Raw genomic sequence first — 23,233 nt, 5'->3', positions numbered from 1 at the left:
ATGCCCTTTCTCTTTCACCTCTGGAAGGATCTAGTTGCCCAGACTAAATCAGACTAGTATCTGCATATTCTAAAATCATCCAGAACCATGTGGTCCTGAATCTCACTAAATCCTAGACTAAGCTGATTTATTTATATTCACAAAAAGCACCAATTCCAGCTCTCTCTTTTCTGTCAGCCATGGCATCATCATGCTTGCAGTCATTGGAAATAAAGTTAGAAATCAGTTTCTTTTATTCTTGTCTTTCACCTTTCTCTCATATAGTCAACCTATCACTGAGCCTTGACATTTTTTCCTTAAAATATCTCTCTCGGATTTGAGTTTTTGTATCCATCATTCACAGCCCAAGTGCAAACTCTTAGCACCTCTCAACTAGATTAGAGTCAGAATCTCTTGGCTTATCTCCCTAACAGAAGGTACTTTTCCTATAATGCAGGCTGCAAACCACCTCCAGAATCATCTTCTGAAAATACTAGTTTGTTATCATATGCCACCTTCAGCACCCTATAATAGTTCTGTGATAATAAATGCAGCCCTCACTTCCTTTTACCCGACCTGGTTTTCATTTCCTCAAATATCAGCCCCAAACCCAAGCACATGACGTATATGTTATTCCTTTCTACACACAGCCCCTGCTGTAGTCGTGCATAGCTGTGGGCAGTCCCTTGGGAGGGCCATGCTCCCCCCCCTTACCTGTTATTTTGCTTACTCTATTCCCTTGACTGTACCCACCTTGAATTCTAATTGCCCCTCAAAAACCAAATTAAGTTCCATATCTTCCTTGAAATTTCCCTTGACACTAATCATTCTCTCTATCCTTTTTAAAAATACTTTCTATACATTGAGTCAATACCAAAATGAAAGACTAAATGCTCTCCAGTGGTTTCAGGTCTACGTACTGAAGTTGTACACACTGCCAGACTACAATGTGATTGAGCTCCTGGTCAAAAATAGACACTTTTACCTAATCACCTAAAGTACTTAACAGAGTATTGAGGTTAGAGAAGGTCCTCAATAAGTTAACTTAATCACTGATATACTCGTCTTCTTAATGTTAAATATTGAATTTTAAGTGCACATCCTAAATTCTGTTTTTTTTAAAAGATCATCCTATAATACCTAAATCTGCATCAACTATGCAAGTAAGTTTACACAAATACTAAAGGTAAAAACTCATTTTAATACTTCCTTTTTAGTCAGCACTTGTGGCTTCTTGAAGTGATACTTTTTGCCATATTGTAGATTGTAAACTCTTAGGAAATAGAGTTTTATCTCCTGTCGCAAACCTTACGTGAAAAAATAAAAACAGAAAACTCCTAAGTAGGAATAGTGTAAACTATCTTCTAGCATTTATGAAACTGTTTTATTACATTTTTATAATTCAATCAGTCATACTAAATATGTTCATTAATTCTCTCTTCCTTCTCTTGTTTACATTCTCTGATCCCAAGATCCCACTATTTATACGTTTTCATTTCTGTTGAGAGTTTATTTCCTTGACATTCTATTTAAAACAAGTTGTAATTTGCTCCTCATTGTAGTTAAATGTCCCTGGTCAGGTAGAGCTCCCCAGGATAGGAGGGTGATATATTTCATTTGAACTTGACTAAAGAAAGCCTATATTGTGGCTATGAATTATTTACTTTTGGTATCATGAGTGCTACTACATTATTAGAATATTAGGCCACCAGCAGTAGTGTTTAAAGGTTTCCAATACCTTTCCAACAGGAATATTTATGCTTTAGCAAAAGCTTGCATTAAAGCAGCAACCTGCACTTGCAAAATGTTAGAGGTAAAAGGGTGTATAAACCAACAGTGTTTTTGTAAATCAGGTCCCTTAGTTTTGCTTTGGAAGAATGACTTACTTCTCTTCTTTTCCTCCAAATTAAAATGAAAATATATTTTCTATTTTTCCTCCTTTGACTTCTTAAATTCCAACGCTTTCTTTTCAATAGAGTACCCCAACTCTTTTCTCAACTCTTCCCTGTAAATACACACACACACACACACACACACACACACACACGCATACACACTCACACACACATACAAACTCTCACGTTTTCTTTTTCTTCCTAACTTGAGACAGCTTTTCCCAATAAACATAGATCTGGCTGTAAATTAGGTGCTATTGGAAATTGTCATAAACTCTAAAATTATTTCCAAATCTTTAATTCGCTTCCAGGAAAAGCTGGTTCGTATTTTATGAATTTTGTAGATAAAGGTCTGATTCCCTTAACTCAAATGGGAACTTCTGTACATATGATAAAATGACCTATGCGTTACTCTTAAAAAAAAATTGCAAACACAACCATAAGCACACATAAAAACATTTAAAAGAAGGTAACAGTTTCCTATCTCTGGGCTCTATTGGCCATTTTATTGAAGACCTGGGATTCATCAATGCTCTAGTTTATTTGTATTCTTGATGAGGATTTTTGTATTTACACTTTTGGTGATTTGGGATCTGGGTTATCTTTAAGACAATTTTCAGTCTTCAGCAACTTATTGACACTGAAAAGGACTCAGCTGTGTCTTTTACTGATATGCTTGTCTGTAAAATGTCATGGTGACAAGTTTAAGCAAATTGTTTTTGTTGCTGATTATGTTTGCTTTTTTCATTTTTAAGATTGTATTGAAAAATAACATACATGCAGGAGAGTTTAAATGTCCTAAGGGTAGAGCTCAATGAATTTTGCACAAACGAACACTCCATGTAACAAGAATCTGATCAAGAAATAGAACATTACCAGTAACCTAAGATTTTGTGTGAAGGGAAGGAAGGAAATTTTAAATTCTTTCATATCCTATTTTCTGGACATTTGCTGTTTTTTAATAGACTTTTTATTTTTAGAGTAGTTTAAGGTTCACAGCAAAAAAAAAATGTTCACTTTTAATCTTGATAAATAGTGCTGAGAACTATGTATTATTATTATTATTATTATTATTATTATTATTATTATATTTGGCTTTCACATTTTATCCCTTGTCCTCAAGTGTATCTCTGAGCAATAAAGTGAATAAACTAGATCTGCTGTACAAATTTGACTTACAGCTTTTAGAATGATGAGAATGATCAGCAGTTCCAACATGGTATCCTCAGTTTTGACACTTTTGGCTTCATACAATGTCATGGTGTCTATGGCCACCCAAATATATTTAGCAGCTATAGGATTCCAGTCTTTAAAAAAGGTGTAAGGCATCATTGCACATTATTAGTTAATATAGACTTTTGGGGTAGGAGAATTTTCTTGCACTCTGTGTCCCTGTTTCACTGACGATCATATAGTTACCAACTTTCTCATAGTGTCTGTTACTGGCCTATGTTCCTGCAGGATTCTACCTCACAGCTGACTCGATAAACCTCAATGATATGAGCCATGTGACAGGCAAACTGAAAAAAAAAAAAAAAACCCTTACTAGCTTTATTTAGCACTTCTACTCTGAAATCTCCAACCCCAGATATGAAGAGTTATTCCCTGTACACATATTCTGTTGAGCTAATCAACTGTGATTCTGCTGGAGTCCTTAGTTCTTTCTTTTTGGATGGAAAACAGGTGAGAGAGAGAGAGAGAGAGAGAGAGAGAGAGAGAGAGAGAAAGAAAGAAAGAAAGAAAGAAAGAAAGAAAGAAAGAAAGAAAGAAAGAAAGAAAGAAAGAAAGAAAAAGAAAAAGAAAAAGAAAGAAAAAAGGTGTCATTAAGTTTATGTTTGCCATCTCTTCTTACATCTGGTAACCCTCAAATAATTATACAGAAAGCTCACTTGTCCTTTACCAGATCAGTTGCAAATTGTTGGAAGCACATGGAATGCAGGTATGGAGGAGGCTGAGGCCCTCAGATAGCACATCTGTTTTCAGTGCTGGCAAGAGATTAGGAGTGCCCTGCCCCTCTGTCCTTCACAGTCACGTGTGAGGCTTTACAAACTTCAGTCAAGAGTAAAAATTCAGTGCATTCTCATTCTGTACACACAAGGATTTTTATTATAGATCTTATCTCTACAAAATAGAGGCTTCTGAGAGTCTGCAATCTCAGTTTTAAAGAGGTTGTGCAGGATCAAAACACAAGAGCTTTTTGCTGTGACACCCTACTAACACATGAGCGTTAAGACTCATCGTTTGTGTTTGGTTTGGGTTCAGTTTTCATAGTGATGGATATATTAGTTTCCTAAGACTGCCATAACAAAATGCCACAAAATGAGTAGCGTAAAACAACAGAAATTTATTCTCTCATAGAGGCTAGAAATTTGAAATCAAGATGTCAGCAGAGTAATACTCCCTGTGAAGGGTGTTTGGGAGAATGCTTTCTTGCCTCTTCCTAGCTTCTGGTGATTACCTTCCATCCTTGGTGCTCCTTGGCTTATAACTGCATCACCAAATTTCTACCTCTCTTGCCACATGGCCTCTTCCCTCCATCGCTGTCCCTCTATGTCCAGATTTTTCTCTCCTTATGAAGTCACCAGTTACTGGATGAAGGCTACTCTTACTCCATTAAACTTCATCTGACCTTGAATACATCTACAGAGATCTCTCCAAATAAGCTCCCATTCAAAGGTATCAAGAATTAGGACTTCAACACATCTTTTGAGGAAACCATTGTCCATTAAGTCCACATCCAAAATTCCAGGGCCATGATTTATTCCAAGGAAATTGATTAAGTCCAATAATTTAATAATATATTTCACCAGTCACTAGTTCTAATTTGAAGTAACTATGCATTTTCATTTGCCAAATTAGAATACCCATGTATTTAGTTCTATTTTACATGTAGCTTGACCTTCTTTATCTTCAACATCTCTTACTTTTTGACAGAGATCCGCAATGCTTGTTAAGAAGATTAAACCACTTTTTGGGAAGGGGTTTACATGTCACTGAGAAACAGAGCTGCTAATGATGGATGAATGTATAAAGGGTCTTTCATTTCATATAATGTGGCCTGATGTGCAGTAATTACAGTCCAAGTAGTCTTAAGTCAGGCAAGGAGGTAGTATGACAGATATTTTAGATTCAAGGGCAACAGAAATACACCTTCAGTAGATTTCTGTCACTGACTGTAAATCAATACTCTTTAGTTGTTTATGTTTGATTGCTAATTAACTGCTTACAAAGGTAAGTTTGTTTTTGAAATTAATGTAGCCATGACTTAAATGGAGTGACTTTTGGTCCAAAACTGAAAAAGTGATGCAGCTCTGCTTTTATTTTGAACTAGGCATGTTGTTTTATTAACATGTATAATTGTTCCAAAGTATTAATATTTTATATTAAATTTTATATTTTAATAATTTTATATTAACTTTGTATGGTGTGGGAGAGGGAGGAATCCCTAGATGCCTTTAGCAAATTTGTATGATTCCAATGATAACTACCACCTCAATTTTAAAAATCACTATTTAATGCACTATGTTATAACCTTAATTTAAACCTGTGACCAAGATGGATAAAAATACCAGTTTCGTTTCATACATGTTGAAAAGTAAATAACACATTATGTGATTATACACTAACTTAATGTAGAGCTGATAGATACAATATAAAGATAAATTTTTATCATCATAATCATCTTCTTATATTTATATCCTGCTCCTACTGAGATGAATCTCTGGTTACATTTACATATTGAATTACAAAGTTAAAACTAATGATGGGATCAATTATGCCCCATACTGAGCTGTGCACTTTGGAATGACTTTGAGAAAACAGGAGGGTCAAAAAAAAAAAAAAAAAAAGCATCCACAGCACACAGTGGTTTCAAGATTATGCTAACAGATAAGCAAAGGAAGGACCGTAGTAGACAACAATTTGTGTTTGTCAAAGAAATCAGGTTTTTATTGGTGTAAAGCCTAAAGTATATTTTGAATATAAATATTTCTGAGAATTAGAAAATATATAGGCTGGGTCACAGAAGTTGCTAAATGGTTTATTTAAGGTAGATGTATAAAAGCAAATGTAATATGAATCGCTTTATGGTCATCTTAATTGTTCTTGTAATTCCTTTGATGTATTGTTAGTGTGTTTGCTGTATCTCAGTTGAAATACCTGCTGTACGTTTGCTCTTGTCATGCCACAGTTGATAGTGTCCTCTTTCTACTTTCCTAGCTGCATAATAAATGTGCTTCTCATCTCAAACCTGAATGTGACTGCGGACCTCTGAAGGACCATATTTTACCACCCACAACAATCTGTCCAGTAGTACTGGTGAGTTTTTCCTTCTCATCATCCTGCTATAACTTGGGGTCTCTATGACTGACTGGTACACTATACCACTAAATGCTTCCAGAGCTAATTTTCCATTGATCAAGGCAGAGCTCTATAGATCTAAAAGACCTCATTACTGCGGAGTAGACACCTTTGCCCACTATATTTCCTTTTCTCTTCATGGCACAATAAACGTTTTAGTAAGGTATGCTCTAACTGAAGCTGACTAAGGCTTTATCACTTAGTCATGCTGTACTTACCAGAAATTGTATAGGCAGAACACTTCTACATTTTACATGTTTTATAGATCTAGCTTCCCAGAATAATGAAGTTATTCTTATGGGCAATTTTGCTGGGGATGCACATTATATATCTGCAACGTTGAGTTCTCTTATCTAGGTCAGAGGCTACCTAGAATGAGGACACATACGCTGAAGAAAGTTATGCACTGCCATTAGGTGTATTTTATTTTTTATTAGTGAACAATAAATTTAACTATCTGCAAAATACTTAATTAAATAAATGTGCAAGTGGAAAATGTGTTAAGTGAGGTAACCCAGAAAAAAAGCAAACCTTGATAGAGAAGCAGATATTTAAAGATAATATTCATTTTACATTTCAAAATCCAAATTGTGTCTAAAGTTTAACACTTATTTTACAAAACAAACTATTTTTTTTTATATAATGCAATCTGTATTTTTTAAAAACTATGGAAATTAAGTGGCTGGAACTTCAGCTTGATATAATAAAAATACAACAACTAAAAATGTTAGACAAATACTTTTCTAAAGGTCAATCTAGAAATTAATCAAATTACTCAATTTGCACCCACTTATGATTCATTTTGTAATTATCTGTAAAATACTGGTTGTATTTTAAATGTCTTTATTTAAAAAAATTATTTAAAACTCCTAATTTTCTCAAACTACAATATAGAGCAAAAGAAAATACCTCCACCTTGCTGAGGATAGCAATAACCGATTCTCAATTTCCTTTCTTTGTGTGTGATTTATTAGACATCCTGTAGCAAATAAGATTAATTAAAAATAATGAATGCCATATAAATATACTTTACATTTTTAGATGAATTGGGGTGTCATTTTATTCTTTTAGAGTGTTATCTTAAAGAGAAAGGACTTGTAGAATTTTTACATGTTTTCATCCTTTTTAAAAAGTATAGTAATTTTACTGGTTTTGTTGCAGATCTCAGATTTTAATTCTGAGAAGAAATTCATTATGTCATCCTACCTTCTAGCTACCTATGTAAAACCCATTCAATTTATTGAAACAGTGGACTACTTCTTTGGTCCACTTATATCAGCCTCTGGTCACATAAAGTTAAGCATGAGATGTATTCTTTTTACCCTCTCTTTTCTTTCTTTGAGAGAATCAAAGGTAAAGAACATGTGTTACACAAATATTCTTGTCTTTTAGCAATCTTACAAACCCTCTCATTATTTCGTTGTTTTTTTTTTTAGATACTCTTGATTCTGAAGATTTAATTTCAGTCATGAAATCTTCCTGCAGTTTTAATCATCAGTTGTATCTCAACATTTACCATTTTCTCATTTCCTTGGTACTCTCTACTCTGAAATACGTGGGCACTATTGACCTCTTCATCCTTCATGAATGCCTACCTTTCACTGACTTCCATTATACCACATTCTCCTGGTCTTTCTTCTCCTGGTTTCCCTGGAGACTTCCTTTTTTATCTTTCCTGGCTTTCATAACTTCCTCCTGCTCCGTGTTGGTGCATCCCGTGCTCAACCGTCATATGTCACAGCTTTTCACTCTTAACATTCTTCCCAGTGGGATCTTGTTTATTTAGTTGACTTCATTACCATGTTAATTTATATACAGTTCATCCTCCATCCATAGGTTTGAATCTCAAATCTATGAGGCTGCAACTTGAAGGTCCCATATTGTTTTACATGCCCAATATATTATTATTATTTAATGTAATAATGATAATTCATATATATTGAACATATATACCATACCAGCTACTATGCTAAACAGGTTAATTCATTAATTCAATAAGTATTTATTGAGTGTCTAGTTGATGCCACATAGTATTATAGGCAGGGGGGTAAAACAGTAAAAGCTAAATTAAATCTTTGCTTTTGTGGGGTTTTCATTCCAGCAATAAACAATGAAATGAGAAAATTATTTCCTACCTGGTTGTATGTTAAATGTAAAAGACAAAACTGAAGCAGGAAAAAAAGAGAAGAAATGTTGGTGCTGCAGTTACGAAAGGGGTGGTCAAGAAAGAGTTCAGTAAGGGGATAGTTGAATGAAGAGTTGAAGAATGTGAGGGAGTCACCCAGGTGGCTAACTGGGGATGGAATTTCACAGAGGAGTCACCAAGGAAGAACGAGGAAAGGCTTAGAGGCAGGAGAAAATGGTCATATTTGAAGGGCATCAAGATTAGTGGCTGGGCCTAAGTGAGAAAGAAGAATAGTAGAGGACAAGCTCACAAGTATCACAAAAATTTTCATGTCCTGTGGGGCAATTTAGGCCATTTTAAGATCTTTAGTTTTTATTTCAAGTGAGGTTAGAAGCCATTAGAGGATTTTTGACCAGAAATATGATTTATATTTTAAAAAGAACAATCAAACTGGTGAGGGGGAAGTAGTGAATGAAAACATATGTGATACTTCTCTCTTCTCAGAGAAATAGGAAGCTGGGTCATTGCTGAGAGCAAGGAAGGTATAAACTGTATGAGAAGTTTGTGGATTGGGAAGAAGTTACACAACAGGCACCTAGAAATGTGGGAGCTTAATGGATCAAGGAAATGCCATTTGATTGGCAGGGAACAATGAGCAGCCACTTGTTAATCATCATAGATTTAGAGTAAGACCAGTAAGCTTGGATGAGTATACTTCTCTGGTCACATTCAGTCATATTTCTTTAGTTTCAATCTAGCTCCAGGAGTAGAATAGGTATAACCTAGCCTCAACAAGACTGTTTTGCTAAATACGATCCAAATAGAGAGTAACCAAGGAATTGAGACTATATGCAATGGGATGCTTATAAGGATTGGTCCTGGAAGTTAAGCTGGGAGGTAAGGGAAGTAAGAACATGAAGAGTGAGGCACAGTAATGGGTGTTAGGAAGAATATCTTATGGATCATAATTGAATCAAAGATTGTTGAAGTCAAGGTTACTGGTGTGAGGGTGTGGGAGCGAGTGGGGTCACAAATGGAGATTATGAAGGGGTTGTGGTTACTGGTAGTGATATGTATGAGTTTGTTTAATCCTCATAGTGACACCGTGAGATCAATATTATAACTATCTCCATTTTGTATGTGAGGAAATTGGGAAACAGAGTTTAAGTAAATTTCCTATGTCACATGGCAACGAAGTGGCAAACCAGAACTGGAACCCAAGAGTGTCACTCCAGAGCTTGTGCACGGAACTCATCATTCTTACCCTTTTCCAAATCCCGAAATAGGCCTTCTCGTATTTATCTTATCTTGGCAACTAGAACATTCATATCCCAACTTTCCTAAGACAGAAACCTTAGAATTATCATTGCTTCATCTTGAATATCAGGTTGGTCATTGGGCAGCCTATTCTAATATTCTTAATCCTTTTCCTTTTCTTCAGCCTAGCCATAACGGCCTCACATGCCACTATCACAAATTGTTCTCCAGGATTGTCCTAATGGCATCTTTACTGAATTGCCTCCCATACATTCTTCATTCTGCTTCCCGAATCCACTTGTGAAAATGCAGTATAATATTTTAATTCCAAACTATCTAGCATGGTGAGCAGGGCTTTAACTAGATCAATTCATCCAGTGCCTCATATGCCAATTACTCACTAGAAATCAAGGATGATTTGAACTACTGTAGTTCTCTTAAGTACACCTGCTCTTTAAAGCCTTTGAAGTTTTGTGTATCTTAATAAACCAGCCTGAATCACTTTGCTTTAAAATTTCCCCCAACTTGCTAAGTGGAAATTAAAGGTTACGTTCTTGTCATGGAATAGATCCTATTAAACCCAGTAACTATCAAAATACTGATACTTTAAACAAATTAATGCAGTTGTTCTGCCCATAAAATTGCTTAATTTTTTCTGACTGATGGGCTTTGAGACTTTTCAGTTTTTAAGCTCTCATTTTATACCCCAGGATAATTCCACACCACGTCACCTGTTGTAAAATTATAAACTTTTACTTAAAGGAAATCATTAGTGTTTTTTAATGTTTATTTATTTATTTTGAGAAAGAGAGCACAAGTGGTGGGGGGGAGCAGAGAGAAAGAGGGGGAGAAAGAGAGAGAACCGTAAGCAGGTTCCATGCTCAGTGTGGAGCCTGATGTGGGGCTTGATCCCACAACCACGAGATCATGACCTGAGCCAAAATCAAGAGTTGGGTGCTTAACCAACTGAGCCACGCAAGTGCCCCCCAAATCATTAGTTTTTCAAAAATAATATAATCTTGTTTTTGTCTTTTTTTCAATAACAATTTCCTTCTTAAAAAATTATGAGACCCATTTTCTCATGCTAATGTCCTCAAAGAAGAACAGGTGAGGTTCAGAATCACTTATTGCAAAATGGCTGTGAATATCTTCTCTATCACATTCCAGGAAATATAAAATGAGGAACTTAAGATACCTATTTTTGTTGAGGTATTTTTTTTTCCTTTTCCTTGACTGTATGGTCAGGAATTGGTTATTGAATGAGTGGTATAAACAATATGGAGCCCTGATTCCTGGTTGAAACATCTTAATAATATAAGTTCAAGGTCTATAGCAGCAGTTTTTTGACATTTTATAATGTCTTTTTAGGTTTTTTTTTTTTATCTCTTAAAAAATCCTACAACAAATTTCTCAGCCCACCAATTACTCCTCAACACTTGTTACTAACTTTAAGTTAATGATTCAATTGAAATGTGTTCACCTCTTTTGCAGATTAGCAAGGTAAGCATCTTTTTTTCACTGGTGGCACGTTTTTATTAGCATATACTACAAATGGCCTCCACACATAATTGGTCTTGATAGTGCCTATTGCCGTAAAAATGGATTAAAACCAACTACTCTGAAATTAAAATTGAAATGTAACCAGTAACTCTATACATCAGATATAATCTCTGTTTTCTGAGATTGAAATTGGTATCAGGCATATTTTGAAAGTATTATAAAAAAACACATAGCTTAAAATTTATATAATTTCGAGATTTTGTCAAGATATTCTATGGCTGTGTTTGCATACTGATAATGCTTTCTTGGAAAAATTTTTCCAGCAAAAATGATGACATTCGTGGGCCATTTATTGCCATATTGAAGAAAATTCAGAACTGTTTACAACAGCAGATTTCTTGAAGGCCTTCCTTCATCCTACCTCCAAGTGATTCTATTCAGTGGAGACTCTTGATAAGCAACTTAATTTCCATAAAAAGCCATTAATTCTTCCCAATTGATTGTTAAAATGAGTATTTCTCCTTTGAATAAAATCCTTTAAAACTTCATTCTTGATTCTTGCTATAGATTGCACTCAGAAATTTCTGTTGTCCAACCTCGTAGTGACAATGCAAAATAGAATTGTAATAATTGCATATAGAACATGGCTTGATAAGCTTGAAATCTATCTTTTATGTTCTAAATTTAACCTCCAACCAAAGACAGACTTGGTCCATTTGTTTTAGTCCCTTACTGATTTGCTATAATTAAATGTGAACTCACCATTATGGCTTCAGCCTATATTGGAAGACATTTTAAAAATCATACAGAACTCCTTATTGTCACAAAAAAAGCTATATTTTTAGAGATGCCTTCATTACCTAACAGAAATCCTTCTCAGTTCTCTTTATCATGGTTTTCTTATCTTTTGGACACTGTCAGTCTTATTACTGTCATGATTTATTTTCTATCCTTAGGATGCACTAGAGTTAAATGCATGGCCACATTTAACAATGATACACATTTTTATGTTACTTACTTCTATGTGCTAATCCATAACTTTATTGCTAGCTTATCAAATTATAATGGCCTCGGTTAGTACTTTTATTTTTTTAATTATTTTTGATAGTACATAAGTTTGTTAGATCACGGAAATCCATGAAATAGGCTAGAGTCCCTTTGATTCTTAGAGTAATTTTATAGAGTCAGCTATAAATGTTCTTAAATTTTTTTATAAAATTTATTTTAAGAGAGAGAGAGTGAGAGAGCACAAGTGGGGGAGGGGAAGAGACAGAGGGAGAGAAAAAGAATTCCAGAGAAACTCTGCACTGTCAGCGCTGAGACCAACTTGGGCTTGAACTCACAAAATCTAAGATCAGGACCTGAGCCAAAATCAAGAGTCAGATGCTTAACTGACTGAGCCACTCAGGTGCCCCGAAGGAGCTATAAATTTGACCAACTTCTCTAAAACTGTGGTATAATCCATACATTCATTCCAAGTTTTATATTATTCTTTTATGATCAGGCAAATTGGGTCTCTAGGAGTATACCTGTTTTCCTAGTGATTCTTCAGTTTGAGGGAGGCTGTTATGAAATTGATTCACTCTCAACAAAAGAAGACTTAAGATGTCTCATGAGGAAATCTCATTTTAAACTTTATGTTTGAACAGTGAAATGAAGCAGATCATCATAAAAATCATTTTTATTATATTTAGCTCCATGATTAAATTTAGTTTTCTGTATGCATTAAATGATTATTATATATTATTACTTAAAAGCAAGATTTTTATTTTCTTTTTGTAAGACTTTTATTTTCTAAATAAGGGGTTGATTAGTCATTTTCTGTATCTATATATCTATATATATGCTAGTAAAGCTGATAAATTAAAATATAAGAATGATATGGCATTGATTACTTTAAACATGAGTTTATATTAGAAATAAGTATCTGCCCTTTCTATACTATTTTGACTATGTCTTTATTTTAAAATCATTACTGATAATCTATGTGCATTATTTTCATATACAATAGCTATAGTGCTTGATTCTTTTATGTCTTATCATCCATCTTTTTCTCTCTACTTCCTTCTTTCCATTGCCTTTTTAGGTTACAGAGCTAAAAATTCAGATAAGAATATTTATCTTATTTCCTACAAATTAGACTCCACTGGTCAAGGCAGAAAAGCAGATTACATATCATGGTGTGATAAATATTGACTAATAGGGGCTCTAGAGGACAGACTCTTAATTCATCAGGAGGGTAATTCGAAGAGTAAATGAAAACTTTCTTGAAGAAATGATGCCTGAATCCTGAAGAATAAGCAGGGATTTAGCTATCAAATTCAAAGTGAACTCCATCTGAGTAGTCTCAGCAACAAGAGTACAGAGTGAGCTCTTGAAGCTAAGAAATGTTTATTAAGGGTTATGTGTAAAGGTGAGACTTGGAAAGATGGACAAGACAAAGTCTGAGATAGTGAAAAGTCTGGCCTGTCTCATCAAGGAGTTGGGTTTATCTAGTATATATTGGAGACCACAAGATCAGGTTTTAGAAGGAAAATTGTGGTAGCAATGTGATCACAAATAAATATAAACTGGGAGCAGAGGAGATACAATAGAGTACGGGATTATGATACGAACAATCATAAAACACCAACAAAGTAAGAAATTGAGAGAATCAGGAGAGAAAATTTTAGCAGAAAGTGGAATTAGAGGGTTTAATTTGATTTCAGAGTGGATTAGTTCCAGAGGATGGTAAAATCCAGTTTGCAGCCATGGATCTGAGAGGCTCACCTGGTGCAGAAGAGAGGTTCACTAGATATCAAGAGGTCAAGTAACTCTTGGGATAGCTTATTGTATGTTGTCCTGAAAATGTCCCAGGGTAATGAAGGGGTCTTGGTGAAATGGTCTTGCTGTATAAGAGTAATGAATACGAATGGTGGGGAGAGGTATTAGATTCCATGAGTTTCAAATGATAAGAGATAGTCTACTCTGGGTCTGAAGGAATGATGATTTGAATGGAAAACCAAGAGATTTCTATAAAAACTATACAACAAAGCACTGGTTGAGAGAATGAGCAACCTCTTTACAGAAATATAGCAGGGAAAATGGCAGTGACTTGGAAAGAAAAAAAGATAATTTGTTTATTTGAAAGGTTCAGAGAGCCCAGCAAAGGTTTTAAAAATGAGGTGAGAAATGGAAAATCAATTTAGGAGAAAGAAAGCAGAAATAAGCATGGGATAGTGATAACCAGAAAGGATAGAGACTAGAAACTTAAGTTTCTAACATGAACTTTGGATCTGTGGGCAAGTTGTTTCCTTCATAGGATTACAGAAGAAGAAATGACTTGTGTCCAGAATATAAAAATAATTTATGTATATAAATAATAGGTAACAAACAATGCAATTTAAGAGGGCGGAAGACCTAAATAGGCTTTGAACAAAATATATACACACAAATCACCTACAAACATAAATATATGCACACTAGCTTTACTCATTAGGAAAGCACATATTTAAATCTCAGTAGAGAATACTACACATCCATCAGAATTATTAAGACAATTAAAAATCCTAAGCTTTGCAAAGGGTAAGAAACAACTGGATTGTTCATACAATGCATATGGGAGAGTAAATTTGTTCAGCCACTTTTGGATACTGTTTGGTAATATATTCTCTGTATTTGAATCCTGGCGTTTTCACTAATTTTGTGACATGAGGCAAGTTATTAATATTTTACACATCTGTATTCCATTTAAAAAATGGAATTAAATTAATTAATTCATGAAAATTACTTAAAAGTATGGTCAGTATAGTTCCTTTGATATCACATAATATTACTGTTACGAGAAGTATTGTGTTGGAATACTATGGTTAAAAAGTAAATTGTAACCAAGGCGCCTGGGTGGCTCAGTCAGTTGAGCATCCAACTTCAGCTCAGGTCATGATATCACAGTTTGTGAGTCCGAGCCCCACGTCAGGCTCTGTGCTGACGGCTCAGAGCCTGGAGCCTGCTTCAGATTCTTTGTCTCCCTCTCTCTGCCTCTCCTCCACTTGTGCTCTGTCTCTCAAAAATAAATAAACGTAAAAAAAATTAAGAAGTAAATTGTAACCTTTTACTATAAAAGAACTATGTATTTGTTAAAATTTATAAAAGCAACTTAAAAATGAAGAGAAAATATTTAAAAATTGTAATATAAATGCAAGAGCTATTAAAAATTTCCTCTTGATCCTTAGATATATATTTTTGACATTTTTGTAACTAAACTTGATAAATCATGTGGCACTTTATTTTTTTTTAAGTCTATTTATTTATTTTGAGAGAGAGAAAGCACGAGCTGGGGGGAGTGTTAGAGAGAGAGGAGAGAGAGATAATCCCAAGCAGGCCCCACACCAACAGCACAGAACCCCATGTGGGGTCCAGTCCCATGAACCGTGAGATCGTGACCTGAGCCAAAGTCGGATGCTCAAATGACAGAGCTATGTAGGCTCCCCAAGCTTTCATTTTGAACACCTTGTTTTATACTTAAACTAATACCATTAAATGTTTATGTTTCTATATACTATGTAACATTGCTATTAACGGCTGTATAATAACTTATTAAATGAAGATACCATAATTTAGTTATAACAATGTTTATGTTTAGTATGTTTCCAATTATTTATTTTGTTTTTATATATAACACCTTAGGGAACACCTTTATGAACCATGGCTTTTCCTGGTCACTGTGTAATCAAAGTATCCTTTTCTTCTCATACTTAGTATTTTGTTTCACAGGTGAATCAGATTTCACAGTTGTTTAGTTTTTTTATGTACTATAAACATGATTCTTTATTTATTTATTTATTTTAAGAAAAAGAGAGATCACGGAGGAACAGAGAGAGAGGGAGAGAGATAATCCCCAGCAGGCTCCATGCTGTCAGCGGGGAGCCCAATGTGAGGCTCAGTCTCACGAACCATGGGATCATGACCTGAGCCAAAATTAAAAGTCACATGCTTAACTGACTGCCCCACCCAGGCATCCCTATAGTATAAGCATGTTTCTAAATCAGGAACATAATGATTGGAATGATTTTCCTAAAACCTAAAAAACATATTTTTTGAATAAACTATTAATTTAAACATTTAAACAGTTAATTTGAGATGATTGTTTTATTTTTCAAGAACATATTATTATCAGAATATATGGTCAAAGTAGTATTCATTGGCAAAAGGTGATATGATAAAAAATTAAGTATATGTTCAGTAGTGTGCCCCTTTTGGACCAATTGTGGTCTTTTCTCCCCAGAATACTTTATACTTTTGCTATAATATCCTATATTACCTTAAATAAACTTTTAAGAATGCCAACAAAATAACCAATGAAGCTCGTTAGCTCAGAGACAGGAAAATAAAGGTATTTGGAAAATATAAATTCTAGACATGTTCTTAGACTTAATTCAGACTTTCCCAAGTACCCCTCTTCTTTGTTGTGACTAAAAACTTGGACAACGTGGTGTTGCTAAAGTACCAATCCACGTATCTCTGCATATATCATGCTTGGAGAACCATATGCCTCTGTTACCTTCTCCTCTTCCAATCTTGTTTGCTCTTCTACAATTATAAGAATTCTACTAAATTATGCATTGTAGATACAGTGATTACGTCTTGTGTAGCAGAGAGTATGTTAAATCTGTCCTTAAAGCATGTGTTTAATCAAGGGTTCACTCCTCAGCAGTGTCAAAAGTTCTTTTAGAGACTGGAAGTATGGTGTGTGTGTTTTATCCTTACATTCCAACTATTAAGGGTTCTTTCCATACTGTATCTGTCATTTAACCAGAAACAATCAATAATGACAATTTCAGTAGTAAACATTAGCCAGTTAAAAAGGGAGGGAGATTTTTGAATTCTCTGTGATTCTGAAATTTGGATTTTGAATGCTCTGTAAACTTACTTCCTTTACTAGTTGTAGAGCTCCCAGAAATCTGGTGGGGAAGTGTGAACAGTTGGCTAGGGATGTGACTTGCTGCACTGAGCTTCAGTTTTTATTTAACATCTTTTCAGCTGCTTCTCCCTTCTTTGCATTTACCTCTTTAACCTTTAACCACACTTACTGAAGTCATCTATTTTCTTGAAATTCTTTATGCAATGTACCGTGGGTTTGTGCCTGTGCAATTTTCTTTTTTGTCTAAAGAGTGGGGACAAAGCCCATTGTCAGTGCTCAATAAATGTTTCATCAATGTCATTACTTAATATTCATTTAATTAATATTCATTATAGATCAATTCATAATTGTCATCATAGTAATGATAGGTCAAAAAGAATCTAATTTTTCCATACTTTGAAAATCTAACTCAGACTCAATTTTGTGGTATTATTCATATAAGATAGCTGCTTTTTTTTAATTTATTTTTAAAAATATGTAGAATTAAATTCTGAATATTCCCACATTTTTTTGCCAATGTTTTTTTGATTCAATTCCATGGAGGAAAACATTTAAGCACTAAAAATCTGAAATGTTTATAAAATATATGTACATCCATTTGGGTTGGACATAGTCTTCATGTATTTATATTTTAAAGGGACATAGTACAAGAGGACTCTGCATCACTAAGTGATGATTCCATCATCTACACTTAAGAGATGAACCATTTGTCTGTTACACTGTCTTAGATTGATTCTAGTGGTTTCTGAAGAACCCATCTTTACAGTAGCTTAGGCTATATAATGTATAATATGTGTGATTAAAAGTACGGGCTAACCTAGAAGAAAAAGTTAATTATGTCGTGGCAAATTATATTTGTTTCTACATAAATGAATATGGTAGATTCTATTTTTAGGATTCTAAAAATATTATTTTTATTTTTTTAAATAGGACTACAAATTTATTCCTACACATTTCTATATTTTATGCCTAACATGTAGCTGTACCTTGATCAAGTTATAATTTTTTAAGGAGACAAACCTGTACTCTGTTAATTTTGTCACGATTTGTAGAAAAGCAAAACAAAAGACTAATATGACATAAACAGGAAGTTCAATTAATTGAAAACTGATGGAAATCTAAAGCTTGTAGCCAAAAGTGGGTATTATCTAAAGAAGGAACAAAAAAAAAATACTTAAAAGGTAAAAATCTAGGTAATAGACTAACACAAAATAAAGAATATTTTCTATGTGTCTGATTCAAAAGTGAGGCTATGAGATTATGAATTAAGTTATTCTACAACGTATTACCAGTAACATTCAAAGTCAGCCTATTTAAGTATATATTAAGCAGCATTATAAAGCAATAAATTTATGCCAAAATCAAAGTAGACTTAGAAATTCATGTCGCTAATATCTTTAAAAAGTTGACAGAGGTAGTTTTCAGATTTGTCCCAGAGTTTCTTAGTAGCCTTATGAAAAAGGGGGAAATAAAGTGTTGACAATCTTCACAACATAAAACCAAACCATTCACTTAGCGGAAACGCTTTTTATTGTTATTGTTGTTACTGAGATCTGAGATTAATTTCTTCCATATGAAATTGTATCAGGCAGGGACTACGCCTCAACAATATTGCTGTAATCATTTAGTAGAGTTTGTTTCCTTTGGTTTTGCTTTTTTATAACAACTGTCAATGCAGAGTGATGGCTTATGGCCAAAGTGCATTTTAGTATAAAGAAGTCTACCTGTTGCAAAAATAAAATAGTAGTAATTCTGCCATAAGAAAAAAGAAACAGGCATAGTAGTTAAAAGTTAGATGGATGTCATACATGAAAATTTATTGTATTGAACGGAAGAAAATGTTAATAGCAATTGTTTTACCTGATAAAGAATACTAAAGAAAACATTTACTTTATAATATACTGATTTAAAAGGAATACCTGAAACTTTAAAAAAAGACATAGAGAAAAATAATACCTTAGCAGAAACTAAAATACATCAGTGTCTACCTAGGGAAAAATCAACATTGAGGAAAACTGAATCAGTAATTTGAAGGAGAGGATTAAGACAACCCCCTTTAGTGCAAAGGAGAATGGTAACAAGGTGCTATCCCTAAACAAAAAATTAAAATATTTTCTTAAAGTCTAAATATGCTGAATAAAATCAAATTGAACTAAAAAGAACCTACATTTCTTCAAGTTCACTCATCCACTTAATGCAATTTCCAGGTATTATTACTATTATCCATGTTTTTCTTGGCAAAATGACTCTACAGTTTGCCTGGAAGAATAAACATGAACAAATACATTATAAATTCTAGGAAAGAATAGTAATAAGGAAAGACCTGTTTGAAGAGACCTTAAGAATATGCTTATTAAAGTTACAGTGATCAAAATAATGTAATACTGGTTCTAGAAGATACTTGGCAGAGAGTCTAAAACTTATTAAATGATATGTCACAGTGTAATATATGATGACACTCTCATATTAAATCTGTAGGGGGATGGCGGGGGTGCATGATGTTGAGATGACTACATATGTATGGGACAGTAAATTAATTCCACTTTATACCTGTTCTAAAATACATCAAACATGGATTAACAGTTTAGTTTTTGCCTTTAAAATGCCTTTTTCCATTTTATCTTAAAACACAAAGGTGGGAGAAAATGTTGACAGACTTGACAAATCAAAAATTTTTTGAAAAATGGTAAAGAAAGACCAAAACTCACAAATCAAGATAGATGTAAACATTTTAACAAAAAAGCCTTGTTTTGTAAAATTAATACAAATACCTAAAACAATAATTGAAAATTTTAATTCTTATAAATAACTGAGAAAAACAAATTAAAACAAAAGCCAGAGATACTCATTTTCTATCCAGTGAGACAATATTGCCACGAAGTGGGGCATAAATATACTCCCAAATATGTGAACTCTATGTTGGTATTTTTGCTTGTGCCCTCCAGAGGAAGTTTGGGGTTGGGGCAGGGCAGATATCCAGAACTAATTGCATTACAGTAGAAATAAATACTTTATATTGTTTCTGTCTGCTCACTTTTAAATTTTGAGTGCAATAAAAATCGGATCCCTTCACCACTAGACATTGAAGGATAAATTCCACCTTGCAAAGGTAACCTGTGGTTTTAATGATTCCAGATGAAGTAGTGGTGATCATAAAGTATTTATATACATGCTTTTCTCTGTTTTACTATTAAATATAACTTGTCTATTCTCAGCTTTCAACTTGAAACCTGAGTAAGAATTGAGTCATGTAAAACTTTTGGTCTGGACACCAGTTTCATGCACAGTGAAATGATTTTTGACTCAATTTTGTCTTTTTTTATTAGCTTGCTCTATGTTTCCTCTTTTTGTAGAATAAAGATTGCTTAGTTCTTTTGAGACTGCCACACCTACCCCTTCCAGTCTAGATGGTAAAATCTATCATTTCAAATTCTCTTACTAATACTCACAGGAGCTTTGACTAATTTGGATTCATTCGCCCAAGGGGACTCAAATCCTGGAGGAATACAGCTCTCCATTCCTCTTTTTTCCCAACCTGAAATATTCTTGAATTCTTCCATTTGGTTACCATTACTCCAACATCCTTGAGTCATCCAATACCTCTATCCCTCCAGTTTCTTTCATTCTAGCATTTTCTGCCTCTCTTTCTCCCCATTTTGCTCCTGTCATGGCATGTGCCACAGTATGTAATAATACACTGACTCACTAATTTACAGTTGGAAAACTCAGATAAGGTGTAACCTAACATCTTACGACAGGTAGCACTTGACAGCACGGTGATCTGAGTGGTGGAACTTCTTTGTTTCTACTTTCAGTGATATGTCTGCCTTTGAGCCCGTACTAGAGGGATAGCTGTTCTTTTTGCTATCTTCCATATTTGTTTATGGATGTGACTTTTCTCTGCTTCTTAATGTAGCTATAAATCTATGCAGCTGTGAAGATGTACTCACTGTGTCAAATTTCCCTCCTCCTCCCACCTCAACCCACATTATTCTCATTCCTGACAGTATAATAGGTGGAAACCTGCTCTTGCTATTCATCCCAAATCCAGCGGCACTCTTTTTGGTTGGATTCCCAAGGAGCAGAGAGTGAGGGGGATTTTGCTGTTTGTGATTTATAGAAGGAGGAATGTTCCTTTTTTTTAAATTATTAAATGATTACTTTTGAGAGAGAGAGAGGGAGACAGACAGAGTGTGAGTGGGGGAGGGTCAGAGAGAGAGGGAGACACAGAATCTGTAGCAGGCTCCAGGCTCTGAGCTGTCAGCACACAGCCCGACGCGGGGCTCGAACTCATGAACCCTGAGATCATGACCTGAGATGAAGTCAGATGCTTAACGGACTGAGCCACCCAGGTGCCCTTGAAGGAGGAATGTTTCTTTACAAAATCATCTGTAAGGAAGGAGAGGAAGGGGGCTTTGAGCAAGGAAGGAGTCATAGGGAGAGTTCAAGACTTAGCCTGAACCTTGGCATCTCTAGCATAAAATCCCACCATATGATTGTTCTTAAGATAAGGGGGTTGGCTTTTTCTAACTTGTATAAGTGTTTCATTAGCTGTGGCTTCCTGTAGGATAGGAGGTATTTGCCACCCTGGAAAGCCTGCTCCTGAAATAAAGAATAATTCTTCAGAAAATGGGACACTTGGGAATTCTCATCAGTCAACCCTCACAGCAGTTGGGGATAGGTACTCTGGCCAGGTGACAAAGGATCTGCTTGGGGCTACCAACAACATCTACTAGACCCCCTTTCCAAGAGTCCTCATTTTTTAATCCCCTGCTGCGTTGGCAGTATTTAAAGTGCTCTGTTATAATGTAGCACTCATCTAACACGTTTCTACTAGTTTTTCTTCTACCCCTCTAACCACACTTTATCTACATTGCTAAATTCCTCGTCCTCCTGTTCTTGAATAAGTATGTCTCCATTTTTAACTGTATTCTCATGTCATTATGCTCTCTATAGATTATCTCATCCAGTGTCTTATGACTACAACTCCCACTTTTGAATACAGCTGTGTAAGCTTCTTCTCCCTGACCCCTCAAGATCCAAATCCTCAGCTTCAGCTTGCAAATTTCCTCTTGATGTCCCATTGAGGGCTCAGTTTCCAAACACCAGGAACTGAACTGAAAACTTCTCTTGTGGAGCTGTTGCCTCTGCTCACTGACCAGTGCTGCCAACACTTATCACAGACACGAAAAGGGTGGATCTCTTTGTCTCAAGTACCTAATTCAGTAGGCAACTAGTCAACAAATATTTGCCGAATTAATGAATAACAATCAGTTGTCTCTTTGTGTCCCCATCAGTTACTCCCTCTCCTGAGTCAAGAAGAAAATATATCAGACAGTGACATACATAGCAAATGAAAAATTAAAATGAATATGTGACAGGGAGGTTTCTTTTTTAAAATCATTCAAGACACATAATAATTAAATTTTATTGTTATAAGCTAATACACTCGAGTTCAAAGTATGTGATAATGAAGTAATCTTAGGGGCTGTCAAATAAGCATTGTGTTTAGTTTCTAGAGTGACACAGGAAGTATTTTACAGTTATTACTAAATCTCAAAAAACCCTGTGATTGTTATGTTGTTGTAGTTATATCAGATATCCAATAGATGGTACTGTGAAATGCCTAATATTTAAAATAAAGTGGTATTGCAGGTAGAAGGCTGAGGGAATATTTCAGAATTCTGAGGAGAATCAAGACCTTTTTCTCTGACTGTCAAATTATATTTACAATCTGATTTTTTTTAAATATAGCTTAAGCAATACAGTAGTCCATGTAAAATATCACAAATATTCATTCTTAGTATAGCTCAGAAAATGAATATTGATGTTTACTACTAAACAGAACTTTAAAATTATTCATGTTCTATTAGTAGGATTTTTTATGTGGTGATTATTACTCTTAGTGTTATTCAAATCACCACGTTTTCAGCAAGAAATTATAGCAACATGTCTTTGTCACTGAAATTCAACAGGAAATTTCATATTGAAAATAAAGCAAGCCTGTGTGAGACCATCTCCTTTCTTGTTTAGAAAGAGAGAGTTCATTATTTATTTCATGTTTTGGCCTCTACCAAAGCCAGTCTAATATCTGAATGGAACATTAGACCATTTTGTAAATATACATTCAGAACATTTAAAAATATATATAAGCTTATGGATTTAATTCTTTTTTTTACAAAAGCAATGATTTAAAAACTGGTTAGAGTTTGTTCCTGA

The 23,233-nt window shown here is 34.5% G+C and overlaps 1 protein-coding gene across 14 annotated transcripts in view; it reads left to right on the top strand.

Annotated features, from left to right (window-relative positions):
- DGKB (diacylglycerol kinase beta) overlaps nucleotides 1-23,233 on the top strand; it is a 713,599-nt gene that overhangs the window by 212,183 nt on the left and 478,183 nt on the right. For all 14 annotated transcript variants that reach the window (XM_042967524.1, XM_042967496.1, XM_042967510.1 and 11 more), the window contains exon 12: nucleotides 6,093-6,191. In XM_042967524.1, the coding sequence (XP_042823458.1) occupies nucleotides 6,093-6,191 (99 nt within the window). The remainder of the gene's footprint in view (nucleotides 1-6,092; nucleotides 6,192-23,233) is intronic.

Source organism: Panthera tigris, chromosome A2 (genome assembly GCF_018350195.1).
Source record: "Panthera tigris isolate Pti1 chromosome A2, P.tigris_Pti1_mat1.1, whole genome shotgun sequence".
NCBI classification, from domain to species: domain Eukaryota; kingdom Metazoa; phylum Chordata; class Mammalia; order Carnivora; family Felidae; genus Panthera; species Panthera tigris.
The sequence above is the reverse complement of the archived record's forward strand: the minus strand, read 5'-3'. Positions and strand labels throughout refer to the sequence as shown.